Raw genomic sequence first — 16,808 nt, 5'->3', positions numbered from 1 at the left:
TTTTTTAACTCCGGCGACTAATTTGTGATGAACGCGGATACTACTTTGAAAGATTACATTTTACACAGATGTCATGTTTTTTTGTCCTTTTGACGGAAGGTTTAGACCGCATAATGATTCACTTCGTTAAGGTCTATCGCCATCGACTAAAGCATTTATGCGTAAAAGAAGGAAACATGAAAGCGCCAGAGTTAACTAATGCATGTAATTAACAAGCCGGCAACTTTCTTTCTAGAGGACCTAAAATTTCCTTTGCTGGGGGCAAATCGCCATTTGAGACTCCAATGTGGTGGTAGATTTGATTCCTCATTCAATTTTTTTTATTTCTGTCATTAAGCTGCTTTAGAGTGAGGAAAAGACCGAATTTAGAGTAATTAACTCTGGCAATGACCACAATTGAGTTAATTTAAGCCTATCGGTTGTTATTTACCGACAAAATCGCAGTATCTGAAATATCAAAAGCCCTAGTCTCAAATTTTCACTTTGCTACGTACAAAAAAAAAAAAATTCAGTGGTGGCTGTTTCTTTATCTTCAACCTAAACTCCCTTTGGGTTCACTTCACACTTCTATATGTTACAGGAAATATCGATAACCCTACAAACAAAGGTTTCTCGGATTAAAGGAAATTGCACATTTAATATCGTAGACAAAAATCGTATATGAGCGATCTTAAGCACTGGGTGGAGTATTACAAGTTCAAAACGGGGGGTTTATTTCAAAAAATAATTTTCCTTTGGGGCATTTTTCAGGGGATCAACAAATCTTTTCATTGAGCCTACCGACAGTGAAGAAAGAAATTCAGACGTTTGAGTTAATTTTATTCTTTTATCAAAGTGGGGGAAACAACATCCTTCTTCCACATAAATTTTGCAAATAAGAAAATTGCTTTTAAAATGTTTTGTTTCATTTTATTTGACAAAAACAGTCTCTCCGTTTTCATTTTGAGGACTTAAAAAGGAATGCCCTAAGGCTTTCTTAATTTACATTTCTCGAGGCCGATTTATCTTCAACAAGGCGGCACCGGAATAAACTGTGAAAAACGTTTACTTTAGTAGGATATCTCTTCGCCACACGCACGCAACCTCTGTTTTTTATTAAATAACCATACAGATACGAGGTTTTAGAAAGCTGAATTCACGCTGTTGTCGATAACTTGATTAAAGGAGCCAAAATATACTATCGTAAATATTAAAAAAAGAATTTTTAAAAACGTTAATGTCTGCTAAAGGAGTGAACCAATATGTTAGGCAAGGAATTGTCTGTGTTGCCCGTATGCCTCCTTTTTGGACAGGTGTTAAGCACTTCCAAGTTAGTTTGTGTTCCCCGGTTCACGTGGTATGCTACTTGATCGTTTTCAGATTCAATGTGCCTCTCTTCATTTTCCTCATAAATTGTTACCACTCGTCGACTTGTGCTAAGCTGATGGATATCTCCATAAGATGAGGCTTCTCCAAGAAACTCCCGCGGTTTTCCTCGTATGGGTCTTTTTCTTGATTTTCTAACCTGCAAGACTGTTTGACCTCTGAATCCATTTTTTCGCACAAGATTTGTATGGCCTACAGAATTTTTTTTCCTCCATATCGAACCCACGAAAATGAAAGGATTAGCAAGGTATTTAACAAGAAGTAACAACTGTAAATAGATTCGTACATCGTTGCATAATGCACAGTTTTTGACACCTCCAGCGCGCAAGCCAAATGACCATAGAGTCGCTGGAGCTACGGTAACCAAATAGACAGAAATAATTTTCACTGTCAAAATAATCATCTTCTTTTCTGAACGAGCATGGTTTTTCTTAGATGTGTTGAGACTTCTAGCCAGGTTTCTCATCGATCTTACCGAGGACCAGTTGTTTGTCACCACAAAACTGCAGGTTAGTACCAGGATAACTGAGAGCAAGACTACCATAGGTTCGGAGTAAGGACCTTCCGCGGATGAGACCAGAATACAATTTTCTGTGTTGATTTTTATCACAAAATTGAGAAGTCCAATCACAAAAGGTATTGCCCAGATTGCAGCAATGTAAGTTTTTATATTCCGTTTCGTTATCCTTCGTCGAAACGGTCTTGTAATAAAGTCGTTGCGATCCAAACTCAAAAAGCAAATGTTCATACTGTCGGTGAAGAAGAAATAAGTCAAAGAAAAATACCTTATTCTGCAAAGGGCAGCTGGTACAGAAGTCCGTTCAATGAACGAAACATATATAACTGCAAACAGACTGGGAATCCCTATCAAACTGCTTAATGCGCCTGTTAGACATAAGTTGTAAACCAACACTCGATAAACTGACATGCTTCGATTGCAGTAACTTCGTAGAGTGGAAAATACAGCTAAATTGGCTACAACTCCAAGGATAACTTCAAGCCCAAGAATTATCAAAGATATCTTGATTGTTGACGGGGAATAAATCAAATCCATTTGAGTAGAGTTGTCTCGTTTATCTTGATGAAGCTGTGTCACAGGCCGCATGTTAGAAATACTGGTTCGATTTGAAAACATCTTTCTGTAAAGCGACGAGCACTGTTTCGTTTTTTATGGTCCTTTGGAATAAAAAAACACCATTTTTAATTTACACTGGAGCCACTTCAGCATTAGTTTATTAACGATTGAAAAAACCATTTGCAGCAGTGTGAAAAAACAGCAATAGTTAGCAATCTTCCGATTTGGCTAACGTTATATAACTCGACCTATAGGAAAACTTGAAATATAATTAACGGAAGCCGAAAAGTAAATATCCTAACATTGAAAGAATATACACTTAAAATTATTTGTTGATAGGTTACATTATGCCCTCAGGTAACTCACCACGCGGAGTGTTAAATTGAAATAGTCTTTATTTCTAGAGTCTATGTTTTAATAGAGTGAATTGTTCATTTTTCAAAACGCGATACAATAAAACACGCGCTCCTCTTAGACGGCTACATTCTCTTATTCAAAGTTTTGTTACTTTCACCATATCTTGAATAACAATGCCTATTTTAATGTAGGAATAGTATTTGTAAAAGATTTTAAGAGCACTCTGTTGCTATGTCTAAACAGCGATTGTTTGATGTGGTAGTGGAGATAATCTCTCAGTCGCATAACATTTGTCGGGAATTTAATTGATTTCTCATTTTTTTCCTCCTTTTTAAGATAAAATAAAAAAAGCCAGAATTTAAAATATGTGAAACAACCGACTTAGATCACTTAAATCTCTTAGGGTTAGTTTTAAATGATTTAATTTAAAAATTCTACTTAATGATCTTCCTCCTGGTTCAAAAAGATGATTAAAATGGATGTAAATATTGCGCGATTAAAAATCGCCTTATCTCCGGCCAGAATATTGAAATATGGCTCAAGGGGAATGGAGGGGACAGTAATCAGTGATTTCTGGAAAGTCATCCGACTTTATGTAAAGACCAATATGTTTATTATCATTTTAGCAAAACCTATATTTATGCACCTCCCTTAACAGGCCGAAATCATTGGCCTCACGAAGTAATTCCCCGCGATGTAGATCGACGACCGGATATTGCTTAACTTTTCAAGGCCAAGAGATCGACTGGTCATGCGTCAGCCCTTCAAAGTATTATCCTCAGCTGTGATTGGCTTTTTTTAACAGCTTTAATCGGCTTATTTTCAACAGCTTTAATCGGCTTTTTCTCTCAGATATCGGCATTGGTCTCAACACGTCAGATTTGAGCTCTTGCATTGCCAGTGAAAGGCTAATGATTTAACCAAGGCGTCATCCTTTCCCTCTGCAACCCTTGCCAAGATTTATTACGTGATTTGTGATTTACCGTCTCCATTTGTTTCACGTTGGTTATTTATCTCATTGAGGCCAAAGCTTCTGTTCGCTGGCTTCGTTAATGATGTAGAAAATGTAAGCATACATGTTCGTTCAATTTAAGAATGGTTGACCATGAATTATAGGAGAAATTCATAAATAAAAGATCTAGGCTTACAATAAACGAAGAGCGGCTTTAATCCAAAATATTCCGATAAATATACGGGTCTTGCTCATCTGGTTGAAACTGTACTGGCCGATAAATTTATCAATATTTTGAGGCTTAAGCTAAAATGCATATTGATTATTCAAAGAGGAATTTGTGTTTGGGCTGAGAAGACAAAACGTTTTTTCTTTTCATAAACTTATACTTGAGTGTTTTGTTAGTCACGTACTTATTTAGTAGACTTTATACATGAAGGTTCGCCTATTTGCTGACAAATGTATAAAATCAACACTTCATTATGGTTACCAATTAATCAAACCTATAACAAGAGCATTTGAGAAAGAAGCTAGCTATCGCTTAAAGGTTTTCATAAAAAATAACAACAGGTAACTCAGCCACAACAGCGACAACAGAGCGCGCACATCACGCTTACTGTCCACTTACACAGGCATAATGTGTCAAACTTGCTAAATGTCCTATAACACTGTCCAGTTATAAGCATGACGCGTACACTATCCTATCAGTGCTCAAATCGGGCTGGTGATAACCAACCAGGATTTTTTATAGTCATTAACAGCGAAAAAGAAACACATACACACAATCACGTTTATTATGAAAAGTTATCCACGCACTTTACTAATGTGCAGAAAAATCACGTTTTTTTTACCGTATTTCTGCAATGTCAATCAGCCATTCGTTCAAAATAAATCAGGTAATAATTACATCTTCGTTTATCAGTAAGCCCTGAGCGTGATGCATGACCTTAAGTTACTTGAAGATACTTTAAATGTTTTCAAATAAACTGCTGAGAATGCTGAAAAAATAAATCAAGTATCAACTGGCAGACTCCTCACTTAAGATCCTTAAAATGAGTTATCTGATAATTTCTCTATGGTCACACAAGACCCTGCAATTACTCTATGGCTAATTAATATCTTTTGAGAAACCTGTATTACTACTTCACGATGTGGCTTGAATGCTTCTGTTTTCGTTTCCAGATTATTTAATCGAAATCCTGTTTAGTTACATTTATATGAAGTCATCTGATAACTTTTTAGGCGGGAGAGATTTAGATTTAAGTGTGGCTTCCCGAGTGAGACGGTTCTTCACTTTGTAACTGGATGCATACCCTCTCATTTTTTAACCACATCCAGAATATTAGAAAGCAGAACTTCTTAAATGTAATTTCGTGCTATTTACAATCTTGATATAGACAGCAACAAGGATCTTGTTGAATGTAGAAGGTCTAAGGCTTTCCAGGAAGCGTTGTCTGTTAGTTTTCTTCGTCGTTAATTTTGTCTGTTAGTTTTAGGTCTTCGTTGAGAGTGTCTTCAAGCAAGTGTCTTCAAGCGCTATAAGTGCGAAATGAAATCATGAAAGCGTTCAATAAGTATGAAAAAGACACCTTCACTGCGCATCGTCGGTGTCAGTTATGAGATATCGTTACATTGCTTATGCCCATGAAGCAGTTGCAGTTTACTGGTGCAAAAAGGGCTAGTTGAGAAGTTAAGAAACTTTGATGTTGACTTCTAATAAGCTACGAAGGGTGTGATATTTATCCGCATAATTTGAATTTCATCAATAAGCTTGCATCCAGGATGATTTGCCCTTTTTCGTTCACAAGGTTTGTGTTAGTTATGCTTGTGCGAATTACAAGAAACCGATCGGAAAGCTCTGTGGGCCATGCTTGAACTTTTAAAAAGTAAGGAATAATCTTTACTAAGGAATTATGCAGCTTAATTTTCACTTTTCCACTATGACGAGTGCTGATTCCAGCGCTGACCATGCTCAGACCTCTGGAGCTTCGCGAAAAAAGCTTACAATGGTGTCTAAGCTTGATAACTTAGGTGCGTCAAGTAACTCGCTTTTTGTAGGAGCAATAGACTTAGGTTTATTGTCATTACCTTGGTTATCCTTTGGTACCTTTCCATTTCTTTATTGCTGTCAGTCTGTGACGCAGTTTATTTCTTTGCTCAATAATGTCATCCGAAGTGTGACAATTATCGCATATTACTAAAAAATTTGCAAAGAATTAAGATAAGTTTTGAATCTAGATGAATAAATGTCTACAAGTTAGTTTTCTGAAAGTGTTCAAAACCTTTGTAGTTTAGTTTGAAAACTGTAATGTTGATAAGTGATGATAGCACAGTTGGGTGATAGTAGAATTAGAAGAAGAGAAAGTGGTATCCCAAAAATAAAATAACCTTAATGAGCTTAAGAGTCTCAGTGTCTGTTGCGTTTCAGATCGAAAATGGCAAGAGGATAATTAGATCACTGGTTCACCTTTCGGCACACCTTTCGAAGAACTTAAAATTCCTCGCAAGATGATCAATTTCCTTTGTTTTCTCACGAGGAACTGAGCTATTCAATGCTCAATATGCATACTACAGATAAACTGAAGTACCTCTTTGATGAAGGGTTTCCGGAGCTGACACTGTAAGGAAAAAAGTTTAGAATGGTCTTTTTTTGCATAAAATAAACACCTTGGGTCTCACTTCCCCCTCTGAAGGAAACCATATTAGCTACTTATCAGACTAGATAAACATATAATTCTTCAACGCTATCATTGCATAGAACAATTTTTGTTAGCAGTTGTCATTCTCTCCGTTACCTTCACAGCTTAAGCCTGACCAACCGGGAGTACAGTCACACTGGTATCTTCCTTGTGCCTCTGTGCAAGTTCCACCATTTTGGCATGGGTTAATTGGAAGGCACTTTGATTCAACTGTGGAAAACACGAAATAGAATAACAATTGGTATGACAAGATACAACCTGGGGTCAACAATATCTAAAATAGAAAGTGTGTAAATTGCTTGGATCTCTCGTGTAAACCGCGACATATTAATTTTTTGACGTGGACCTTTCGGATAACCAAATGAATATTTCTATACAGAGAGGTAATCAGGGGAATAGCTATTGTCAGAACTGACATCATCTCACGCTCAAAAAGTTGTTTCTGTATCGGAAAATGCCACAAACACTCCTTGCAACATGATCTTATATTATGAAAAAACCTTGGCAATTCTTTCCTATCCAACCAATTCTGCAAGTGCAAGAGTATGACGATCCGTCTGATGAACAGGTAGCCCCGTTTTCACAAGGAGATGGGACGCATGGGTCTGCTCCTGTAGAGGGAAAATTTTTTTCAATGTCATCAATATTTTTCTTATTAAAAGGGGGAGAAGAAGAAGAACGACATTAATGTATTTCGCCACTGAAAATCGAATATTGAAGGAAGAAGTGGATATACAGCTGTAGTAGGAAATTCACACTGGCCTTTTTATTTACTTACTGTCACAGTTCTTTCCAATAAACCCCTTAGTGCAGGTACATTCGTACTCATGCTCAACTTGGGAGCACGTACCAAAGTTTTTACAGGGATTTGGCTCACACATGTTTTGCTCTGAAGAAGAAAGAGATTCAAAGTTAGCTTGAACGATTTCTCCTTACATCAAAATGCATGCTCATAAAAAAGCTAAAAACAAGTTCACCTGAAAAGGAACATTGAGGACACGTTATACCAAACAAAGCAATTTCTTAAGAGTTAAAATAAAAATGAAATTAACCACATAAAGGAAGGGTTACACGTATATCAAGGAGAACCTTGTTTTAACAAGTTTTAACACAAAAAATATCAACTAATGTTTACGTGATATTTTTTTTCCTTTGGTCGTATCAACAAGAATGCAAACTTGTTGCTCAAACATTTTTGGAATAAGCCTCTCGCTTCTCTCACCTTCGCAATGCTTTCCTTGAAATCCGTTTGGACAGTGACATCGGTAGGTGTTCATGTAGGCTGAGCAAGTGCCCCCATTAAGACAAAGATTCACCAAACACTGTCCATTACTTACTGACTCTAGAAAAATGACACAAAGCAAACATATCATAATTTGTATCACAAGCAGACTTTGATGCTAAAAATAGGGTCATTTTATTGTACTTAAAGACAACTCTTTACATGTTTTTATCTTTTAGTATCGAGCTTGAACACAAACAACTTACCTAAGATTACCCGATTCTATGACAGTAGATCCACTGTAGATGTGAATTATAAAAATCTGGATGAATGAGGTGTGTGGTAGAGATATTTGCTTTCATTGAAAAAAAACAATTTGTATATAAAAATGATGAAACAGAAATGTACTCACCTCTTGTATTACCGACGTCCTCATGGATGTGATGATGTTGAACAACAAGCGGAACAGGGTAAGGAACTTTTTGCGGAAACATGACTGGATAAGGGACTCGATGGATAACGTAATGTGGCGGTGAAGGTACTGGAACGGGAAAGGGCTTTGGAGGTAAGGCAACAGGGAACGGAACTCGTCTTATTTCTGACGGATAGCGAATGTAAACAGGAAACGGAACATGGTGAATCTGAGACGGTTGAGGAACTGCTATAGGATAAAATACTTTTTGAATTTCACCTGGCTCTTTCACGGGGAGGGCGACGGGATATGGCACATGCTTTATAAGAGGAGGAGAAGGAACGGCTACTGGAACAGGGACAGGTACATTCTGTATCTTAGGAGGAGATTCTACCGGAACAGGCACCCGCTGAATCTTGGGTGGTGATGGAACTTGGACGGGCACAACTAAAGGCTGAATAGATGGTGGACCTGGAATGGGAACTGGGTAAGGTACATTCTCTATTCTAGGTGGTGATGGAACCGCCACAGGAAAAGGGACGTGATGAACATGATGAGGAAGTGGCATCAGTGGCTCCTCACCTGGCATAGAGATTCCTTGTAAAGCAGCCTGAAGGGGTGACATAGGATTTCCTTGCGGCGGTGTCATGTGAAGATTACTTGGCATTCCAATAGGTGTATCCATCGGAGGATTTGTTTGAATAGGTGTCTCTGGAGGTGGCATTATCTGAAAGTCAGGCGGAGGCATAGGAATTCCTAGTGGCGGCGTAATTTGAAGGTTACTCGGGGCTCCAGTTGGTGCATCAATAGGATGATTTGTATGAACCGGGATCTCAGCAGGTGGCATTATTTCAAAGTCGGGTGGTGGAGGCTCAACCCCAGAAGGAGGTCTTGGTGGTAAAACGGGTGACAAGTCTTCAGGTGGCATACTCTCCGGCAAATTGATAGGAGGCGGTGGCAAGGGAATGCCTCCTGGCGGCAGCATTTTGACGTCCCCAGGCATAGCTGCGTCATTTCCGGGTGAGTGGGGAGGTTCAAAGCCTACCGGTGGGTTTAAAGGTGGCATTGGCCCACCTAATATTTCTGGAGGTGGTTGAGGAAAGGTAGGGATGTTTTGAGGTATTAGATTAGGGGGTGAAAGAGGAGGCTCTAGTCTGGGTGGTGCGTTTATGTGGATGGCGTATGGTGGAGGACCAAATTGATGGTGACGTAGATGATTATGGAAATGGGACGGACCAGTCATGCGATGGGATAAGGGATTACCGACGAAAGTAGCTGGTATGTGCGGAAAGTGGACAGGATGCTTTCCCACGTGTAAGCCATTATTGACTCCTTTTAAGAATGGATTCATCCGGTGCAAGTGGGCAGGTACAGGTGGCCCTGCTCTAGTCTCTGGAGGCAATGCTAAATTATCTGGTCCCGGACCAGCTTTCAAAGACGGAGGTTTCTGCTCGACGTATTCTGCGGGTGCACTATTGAAAAAGAAACGCGGTCTCATCTCGCCCGTGGGATCAGACCATCCCTGTCTTTTATCTCCAGACTGGTTCATTGTAGGCTTGTTAATCAGCGTAGAATTTTTTACTGTAATTTTTTTTGTGTTGTTATTAATGGTGGTAATTGGCTTGAATGGCCTATTTGCCGTTGCGCGAGTGGCAAAGTTGCTATCTTCCCCAGGTCTAGCATGATCCAACATGTCAAGTGCTTTGGCTAAGAAGACAGACTGTCTTCTTCGACGGCGATTTACCACTGAACGCCTCGGTTTGGTTTTGAAAGGCTGTTTTGCACTCCATAAGCACGAATTTCCCTTGCATGGCTTTGAATTACTGTCATTGTTAGCCTGCAGGTGGCTGTTGTCTCGTTTGATCCTCCAATTTTTTACAATGTCGATGATAGGACCGCCCTCTGTTTTAGATTGGCGACTGTTAGACCTTATGCTTCTTAACCCTTTTGTGCTACGTCCATCCCGACTTGGAAGTCGATTTACATGACTCCTTTGTAAACCCGTGATTCCATTTGTGCCGATTAACGCCAAAGCAGTAAAAAGGTGAACAAAACTTAAACATGAAAACGGATTCATATGCAAGTGTCATCTGAGGTGGTCTAAAAAGTAACCATTTTCGTGGGATGATAAGACTTGAGGGATTACACTGGCCTTAACCGGAAACCGTTCTGAGTGAAGAAAAGAAGACTAAAAAGTTTCTCTGTGAAATTATCTCATCTAACTCAACAGCCATCAAATATTTATTCATGCCCTTAATTTTAGAGCTGATAAATTACTCATTGTGGTCAATCGCCATGGGTAGCAGATCAAAAGGCGTGAGATTCATGAAGAGCACTTTTTAGGTCTCTTAAAGAAGAAACAAAAGAAAACCAGAGAGGTTGCAGTGACCTAAACGATCTAACATCTGCTGGAAAACTCCTTCCTCTTATCTACGTTCTCATTTTTTTGTTTTGCCTAGTAGTCGTTCCAATTGGATCAAGTTAGATCGTTTTCAGTTTTCAGTTTTAAGAACAATCATGACCTGCGCGTTTATGCCTAAATTGAAATTCATTGTCTTAACAATTGCTCAGTTGCCTCCAATCAATCTTTTCACTGACAATTGCTGATGGGGATGAGAAATTTTACAGATTTTCTCACCCATGATCTCACTCCTGGAGTGCAAAATCTATCATCGACCAAAAAAAAGCTTGATTTGATTTTTTACAAAGAAAGTGCCATGAAAGCAGGTCGAATTAATCGCTCAATTCATGAGACATATTTTTTTTTAGTGCACTTTTCCCGCACAGATTTCGGCTTGTACATGTACATTTACAAACGCTTTTAAATGCTTTCATGCTGAGATCGTGACATAACGAATAAAACGAGCCAACTGGTTGCTAATTATTGCAATGGTGTCTATTGACTTGCAGCTATATTTAGGGGGAAATTAACCGAGCCCTCGGTATCGAAACAAAGAGAATGAGAGAGACTTGGCTTGATCAATTTTAAAAGGTGCTATTCTAAAACAATGACAGTTTTTGCAAGGACAGGTTGTCCTTTCACGGTTAATTTGGCGTAGCGATCGCAAACAAAGGAAAATGGGTCAAAGTTGACAAGTGCGGAAAAAACGTTCAATCTTTAATGATCAGAGCGCCTCGGAACCGGAACAAGTTGTGTTTCTTTGCCTTTCCTAATGGAAGATGCAAAAGACAACCGTTGACGGGATTATCCTATGAGCTTTTTGGGTGACAGAACTGACACCAAGAAATGTAAAAACAAGTCATCGTCATGCTGTTGTGTTGTATTTTGATGACCTTTCTAGATATTTTGACAATATTCTCTTCGATGATATTTGTTGAAACAGCGATGATTTTAAAGAAAAGTCCAATCTGGAGGAGTATCGGGAAGAAACAAACAATTGCACAAATGGATTATGTGTTGTCACAAGGAAGTGATATTGTACTTAAACAGACGCAGATCCCAGGCAGCATAAAACTACGCACAAAGCGCCACCAATATCCTACTTCACTATACGATAGCATGAACAAAGCCAGCTCTTTAAAGAAAAGGCTGGAGAAAGGTAACGATGCTAAAAAAACTGTTAGTTTTAACAAGAGGGACTTCTTTTTCGCGCCAGCTCCTCCCTATGAACCGATGTCAAGGCCCGTTGACCGAAGGATGTTCCTGGTTCATCGAGGAGAGAGAGGTAGCTATTGAATGACCTTTGCCTTTTACGTATTTATTTTACTTTCCATACCCTCTATCGCGGTTTCTCAAACACAGTTCAGAATTAAAAAATATTCCAAAAGAAATTAATGAAACACTACCTAGTGTCACCGAAGTGGAAGATTGATATCAACTGCCTCTCACCCCAAAACACTGAAAACAGTTTTCTGACAATCGAGGATGCTAATCGTTAAGAGTCAGTTGCCCGGGAATTAAAGGTGTAAGCACTTTATAGAAATATTTTGTGAGGCTATATTAACAACTTTGGTCCTAGAAAGGCTTCAGTTACCCCTCACGGTCGATTTGACAAGTGAAATTGTAGTTTTTCGCTCTCAAGGTCACTGCATACACCAATGCCACCAAGAGAAAAGTAAATATATACAATATACAATGAATATTCAAGTGCTACTTAAAATTACATTATATGTCTTTAACCTTTTGATTTCAATGCACTTTTTCGAGTAGTCCTGATAACTGAGTTGAAGCCCTTTTTTTTTTATCTACTCAGGACCATGTTTTTTCCATGCGTGCCACCATGGCGGAATGTGCGTTCCAAGGCGCCATGGATTTTATTGCGAGTGCCTGCCTGGTTTCATTGGAACAAGATGCGAAGGTTATATATGATGCAATAAAAAATATACGATGAGTTAAATCCTTTTATGCTCTACGTTAGCCCAGCTTAGAGAATTTGTTACAAAGGCTCGTGCAAATTGTGATTTAGCAATACATAATGATATAAATTTGTAGGCATATTCATTTAATATTGCTATGTTTGGAGTTTGTTGCATTTTTTTAACTCACGTCGCGAAGAGCGACTACGAAGCTTATTCCCTTGATTAGATTCAACTCAGTGTGCTGTATTTGGCGCGGGAACAGATGCAATTGCTGCTTTGTTTGTTATTCGAGCTGAAGATGTATGAATGTTCTCAAATGTGGGTCTTAGGATTTGAAAGTGACGATTTGATAACAAAATCACAAGAAAGAAGAAACAAGCAAACAAACAAACCAAATAAAGCGCGAAACCTTGGAGTAAAACACTTCCACGAACTTCACGTTTCCAGTTAGAATCTTAAAATGAAACCTAAGTGATTAAGTGACACGTTTGTCGTGCGAAGAGTGAAAAATTGAAAATGAAAGTGAACTTTCAATGCTATTCATGCCAGATGCTAGTTAGCTTCAGATTTTGCTTTGCACAAGTTGCCAAAAAGGCTTAGGACAATTATTTTAATTTGATACTTGGGAAATCGCTTATCGAAACTGATTTATATGCTGTTGAACGTACAGTTAAAAAAGAGTGCAGACCTTCAACATGCAAAAACGGAGGAACATGTACCGAAATAGCAGTTGGAAGACATCTGTGTACGTGCCCTGTGGGGTTTCTTGGAGAGAATTGCGAAAGTAAGTTGTTGATTGTCCAAGCAAGGAAGAATCCCTAAATTACGTCTCCTATGCATAATTTCTGCTGCCTTAGCACGTTGTTAGTACCTGACCAACTTTTAGCTGTAATTCTTTTCAAATACATATAATTACGACTACTTTCATCCTTGTAGCACGAAGTCTTTGCCACCCAACCCCATGTCGTAATGACGGCACATGTAGCGAGTCTGAGGATTCATACACTTGTGTATGTCCAGAAGGATTCAAAGGGAAAAACTGTGAAAGTGAGTATCATCAAATTACATATTACTACTTTTAACTTTTTGCCGCAAGTACCTCTATCTTCGACGTACGCAGGTCTTAATAATGAAGAAAAGAGGCATAGCTTTGATACAGCGGTGTTTCAAGCACATAGTTATCTTCGCAGGTGGACTGCAATTGAAGCAATTGCAGAAAAGGTTCAGGCTCCGACGAGATTCGAACCTGTGCCTCCCAGATGCTTGTCTAGCCCTACTACAACCCGAGCTTTGAAGCCACACGCTGGGGGTGAATCTCGTTTAGAGGGTTCTTCTTTCCCGTTGAGAAATCTGGATCAATATCAGTATCTGGGCAACTGTTCACCAACCCCTCCCCTAACCCAATATTAACCCTTACTTGTTATCAGTAGACTGTTGTTGGGTTAGGGAAGGGGTAGGTGGGCAGTTGCCCAGATACTGATATTGATCCAGGAATTTTATATTTATAAACATTGGAGCTGGCTCGTTATAAAGTACTTTTAACAGTAACCAAAGTTCGGTTATTATATTAATAAGTTCACTTCTTAAAAAGCTTATATGTCCACCATGTAGTAATTTCTACTTTTAAACGTCATTTAATTTGTTTTACTTTGTGTTTTTCTTCAGTTGACAACAAGTGCCTACCAAATCCGTGCAAGAATGATGGTGTATGCTTTGAAATGGGCAATAGTTTTATCTGCAATTGCCCACAAGGTTTTAAAGGAAAGACTTGTGAAGGTCAGTGGTAATATAGCCTGATGATAACCTTGCCCATGCGAGAATAGTTTCTTAAGAATTTATTGAAATATATTTTAGAAAAAAAGTTGAATTTTGCAAACTAAATTTTAAAAATTATTTGTAGATATCGGCCAATTGTTGCACACACGGAGCTGTATACGGGTCTACCAATTTGGTAAACAGTAACTTAACTAGCCACAATTTTAAGCAAATTCGATGAGACCCGTCAGTCATTTTGCCTCACAAAGACAACTCTCGACAATAATTTCGGTGGCTTAAAATTACCCCTCCCTTGTCAGCGATGATATAGGGCTCAAATTGCGATCTAAAAGAATAAAGTAGACTGACCATTTGATGCGTGTAAAGTTTAACCTGCTGGTAGAGTCGCAAAGTTCAAAGCTTGATCAAGTTTTGTTTGGACATTAAATAGAAAAACCCTTTTTCGGACTCCATTCTCGCGCTATGTTTTCATTCCTTTTAGTTATCAGCGAGTGTAATTCTGTTTACTGTCTGAATGGAGGAACATGTAGAGATGAAAGCTCTGGGTACAGGTGTGACTGCCGCTTTGGATTTTATGGAAAGCGGTGTGAAGGTAACTATCATTTAAATCAGTCATTTCCTGAAAGCAGATCGTTTTTTCGTCGTTTTGTAGTAATTTATGTCTAAAGAGAACAAGAAAACAATCAGACATAGAACCTTGACCACGAATACGCCTTTTTCAGTCTCCTCTTCACTAGAAGTCAGTAAAATTTGTAGGATTGTCTGTAATATAAAAAAAAGGAAGACATGTTCCCATGTATGTTCTTTTTATGGTGTACTCGACTTAAAGGCCCATGATCCAATCATACAAATCCGCAGAGTTATCTAATATAACTTTTATCATAGTATTGCCTGTAGATATCTGTCTTTATCTGCTTAAAAAAATAACGCTAGATATAAAGATAAATAGATCAGTTAATAATTTTGTAATTAAAAGGCATAACTCGATGGTATAACATCAATTTAAAAAAGCTTAATCTGTCCCTTCACAAACCTACCTCTCCCATTCATGGCCGTGTGGCCGTATCGAATGGACATTGCCCGAATAATGAAGGGACATGGATATTTGAAATACGGCTTTATAACTGATTAAAAATTTCTCGAAATAACGTTTATTTTAATATCGACAGCTAATATATTTAATCATCGCACTTAAACTTTTCACTAACCATAACACCGATGCCGTATCTTTGTATAGCCTCTGCATGCCACCCTAGCCCTTGTCATAATGATGGGGTTTGTCTAAGATTTGGTAATCAATACTCCTGCCAGTGCAAACAAGGCTTCTCTGGAAAGAGGTGTAAAGGTATGGAGACTTTGCAGTTTTACTTCATTATCTGTGGAATACAGGTATGTTGTGTTGTTCAGCGTTAATTGACCCTCTCAAGGCAGAATAAGTATAATTTTCAGAATATTTTTTGTTTTAGGCTATAGTTCTCAGCTAATTAACAATTTCTTAATAAAATTCAATAGATACTAAAAGCTAAAGTCAGAGAAAAAGGCATTCAATACGTGAACTTCATGAAAGAATAAACCTAATCAACTGGAGCTGCTTATTGATTTTATCTTTTGTGGCGCTGGATGTATTAACTGAAGTGGTAACAACAGAACTTTTCCAACTACCCAGCAAATAATTCTAAATAGTTTTTTTCCATGTACTGTACTCTGTCTGTTTCCCTATACAGTCTCAAGACCGTGCTCCCTTGGTATTTGCTTAAACGGCGGCACATGCGTAGATGGACCATACACCAATAGTAAATATGGATTTGCATGTGTGTGTCAGCAAGGGTTTGACGGTATCATGTGCGAGAAACGTCTTCCTGACGACTTTGGAGAAAGACTTGCCATTTTGTGAATTGGAAATTATCTACAGTGCAGCAAGTCGTCATGTAGAAAAAGAGCTCAATTTCGAATCTATGATTTTACCTGTAGAAAGTAATTCTTAAAACAATCTGCTCGCCTGACTGGTAAACAACTGGTAAATCATTTTCAATAACTACTGGCAGAAAATTCTGCACGATCTAATATGAAGTAGACATATTCAGAATGAAGGACCCCCATGATGTGAAAACTTTTTCGGTGCCATTGCTTCTAAGAAAGGGAAAGAATACTCTAACACTTGCCACCAAATTTTCTATGAACTGACTGCTACCAATTAAAGTAATTAAAAACAAACAATAGAAAGAAATATATTTGAGTAGACAGACAATGTGACAAAGCTAATTTAATGTTAAAATTGTTGGAATCGAATTAGTGTTTGCACGTAGTAATGAGTGCTGGAGAGTGGTTTATCAGTAGAGATGAATTAAAAAAACATGCTGTTAGAGACTGAAAGCATGCGAGGGTATAATTAGCCATCTATTGTCTAACGTGTAAGCGTGCAAAGGAAATTTGTCAAAAAATAAACTGAACAGCTTTATTTACTAGACCACTATACTCCAATCTTTACAAATTTGAATACTTTTCTTAAAATTATTTCCTCTGGCAAAGGTTGAAATCGAGTTTTCGAGGAGAAAGTTTGTTTAAAAATACTGCTTGGCATTATTCTTGCTGGATACCGATAACAGTAAATATCAGTTAATCGAGGACTG

General features: G+C 38.3%; 3 protein-coding genes across 5 annotated transcripts; 1 reads left to right on the top strand and 2 right to left on the bottom strand.

Moving 5' to 3' along the window:
* Window positions 1–888: 888 nt before the first annotated feature.
* LOC149053129 (uncharacterized) lies at window positions 889–2,538 on the bottom strand. The gene has a single exon (XM_089188445.1). The coding sequence runs from the start codon at window positions 2,498–2,500 to the stop codon at window positions 1,214–1,216; it is 1,287 nt and encodes a 428-aa protein (XP_089044571.1). The 5' UTR covers window positions 2,501–2,538; the 3' UTR covers window positions 889–1,213.
* A 1,403-nt stretch (window positions 2,539–3,941) lies between these two features.
* On the bottom strand, window positions 3,942–10,295 carry LOC149053128 (uncharacterized). 3 transcript variants are annotated; one of them, XM_089188436.1, is made up of 9 exons: window positions 8,665–10,289; window positions 8,083–8,268; window positions 7,671–7,790; window positions 7,227–7,337; window positions 6,949–7,059; window positions 6,545–6,658; window positions 6,338–6,367; window positions 5,838–5,946; window positions 3,942–5,285 (listed from the first exon to the last, which is right to left on the bottom strand). In XM_089188436.1, the coding sequence occupies exons 1-8, from the start codon at window positions 10,157–10,159 to the stop codon at window positions 5,843–5,845; spliced, it is 2,271 nt and encodes a 756-aa protein (XP_089044562.1). In that variant the 5' UTR covers window positions 10,160–10,289; the 3' UTR covers window positions 3,942–5,285; window positions 5,838–5,842. The 3 variants fall into 3 exon arrangements, with proteins under 3 accessions (XP_089044562.1, XP_089044567.1, XP_089044559.1); XM_089188441.1 differs by having other exon boundaries at window positions 8,083–8,211; XM_089188433.1 differs by having other exon boundaries at window positions 8,083–10,295.
* Window positions 10,296–10,945: 650 nt separating this feature from the next.
* LOC113664114 (uncharacterized) lies at window positions 10,946–16,645 on the top strand. The gene is made up of 8 exons (XM_027179711.2): window positions 10,946–11,768; window positions 12,297–12,401; window positions 13,073–13,186; window positions 13,339–13,449; window positions 14,068–14,178; window positions 14,660–14,770; window positions 15,416–15,523; window positions 15,903–16,645. Exons 1-8 carry the CDS (start codon window positions 11,351–11,353, stop codon window positions 16,070–16,072), a joined length of 1,248 nt encoding a protein of 415 aa, XP_027035512.2. The 5' UTR covers window positions 10,946–11,350; the 3' UTR covers window positions 16,073–16,645.
* Window positions 16,646–16,808: the final 163 nt, after the last annotated feature.

The sequence above is a fragment of the Pocillopora damicornis genome, chromosome 1 (genome assembly GCF_964200805.1).
Source record: "Pocillopora damicornis chromosome 1, jaPocDami1.2, whole genome shotgun sequence".
Classification (NCBI taxonomy): domain Eukaryota; kingdom Metazoa; phylum Cnidaria; class Anthozoa; order Scleractinia; family Pocilloporidae; genus Pocillopora; species Pocillopora damicornis.
Note: the sequence above shows the minus strand (reverse complement) of the source record. Positions and strands in the feature narration are given on the sequence as shown.

Excerpts from the sequence above, each read along its gene's own strand:
- LOC149053129 (XM_089188445.1), bottom strand. The coding sequence starts at position 2,500 with ATGTTTTCAAATCGAACCAGTATTTCTAACATGCGGCCTGTGACACAG.
- LOC149053128 (XM_089188433.1), bottom strand. The coding sequence starts at position 10,159 with ATGAATCCGTTTTCATGTTTAAGTTTTGTTCACCTTTTTACTGCTTTG. Across the intron at positions 7,338-7,670 it reads TCAAGGAAAGCATTGCGAAG|AGCAAAACATGTGTGAGCCA; the intron begins GTGAGAGAAGCG and ends TTTCTTCTTCAG. Across the intron at positions 7,060-7,226 it reads TATTGGAAAGAACTGTGACA|GAGCAGACCCATGCGTCCCA; the intron begins GTAAGTAAATAA and ends TTCCCTCTACAG.
- LOC113664114 (XM_027179711.2), top strand. The coding sequence starts at position 11,351 with ATGCTGTTGTGTTGTATTTTGATGACCTTTCTAGATATTTTGACAATA. Across the intron at positions 11,769-12,296 it reads GGTTCATCGAGGAGAGAGAG|GACCATGTTTTTTCCATGCG; the intron begins GTAGCTATTGAA and ends TTATCTACTCAG. Across the intron at positions 15,524-15,902 it reads CTCTGGAAAGAGGTGTAAAG|TCTCAAGACCGTGCTCCCTT; the intron begins GTATGGAGACTT and ends TTCCCTATACAG.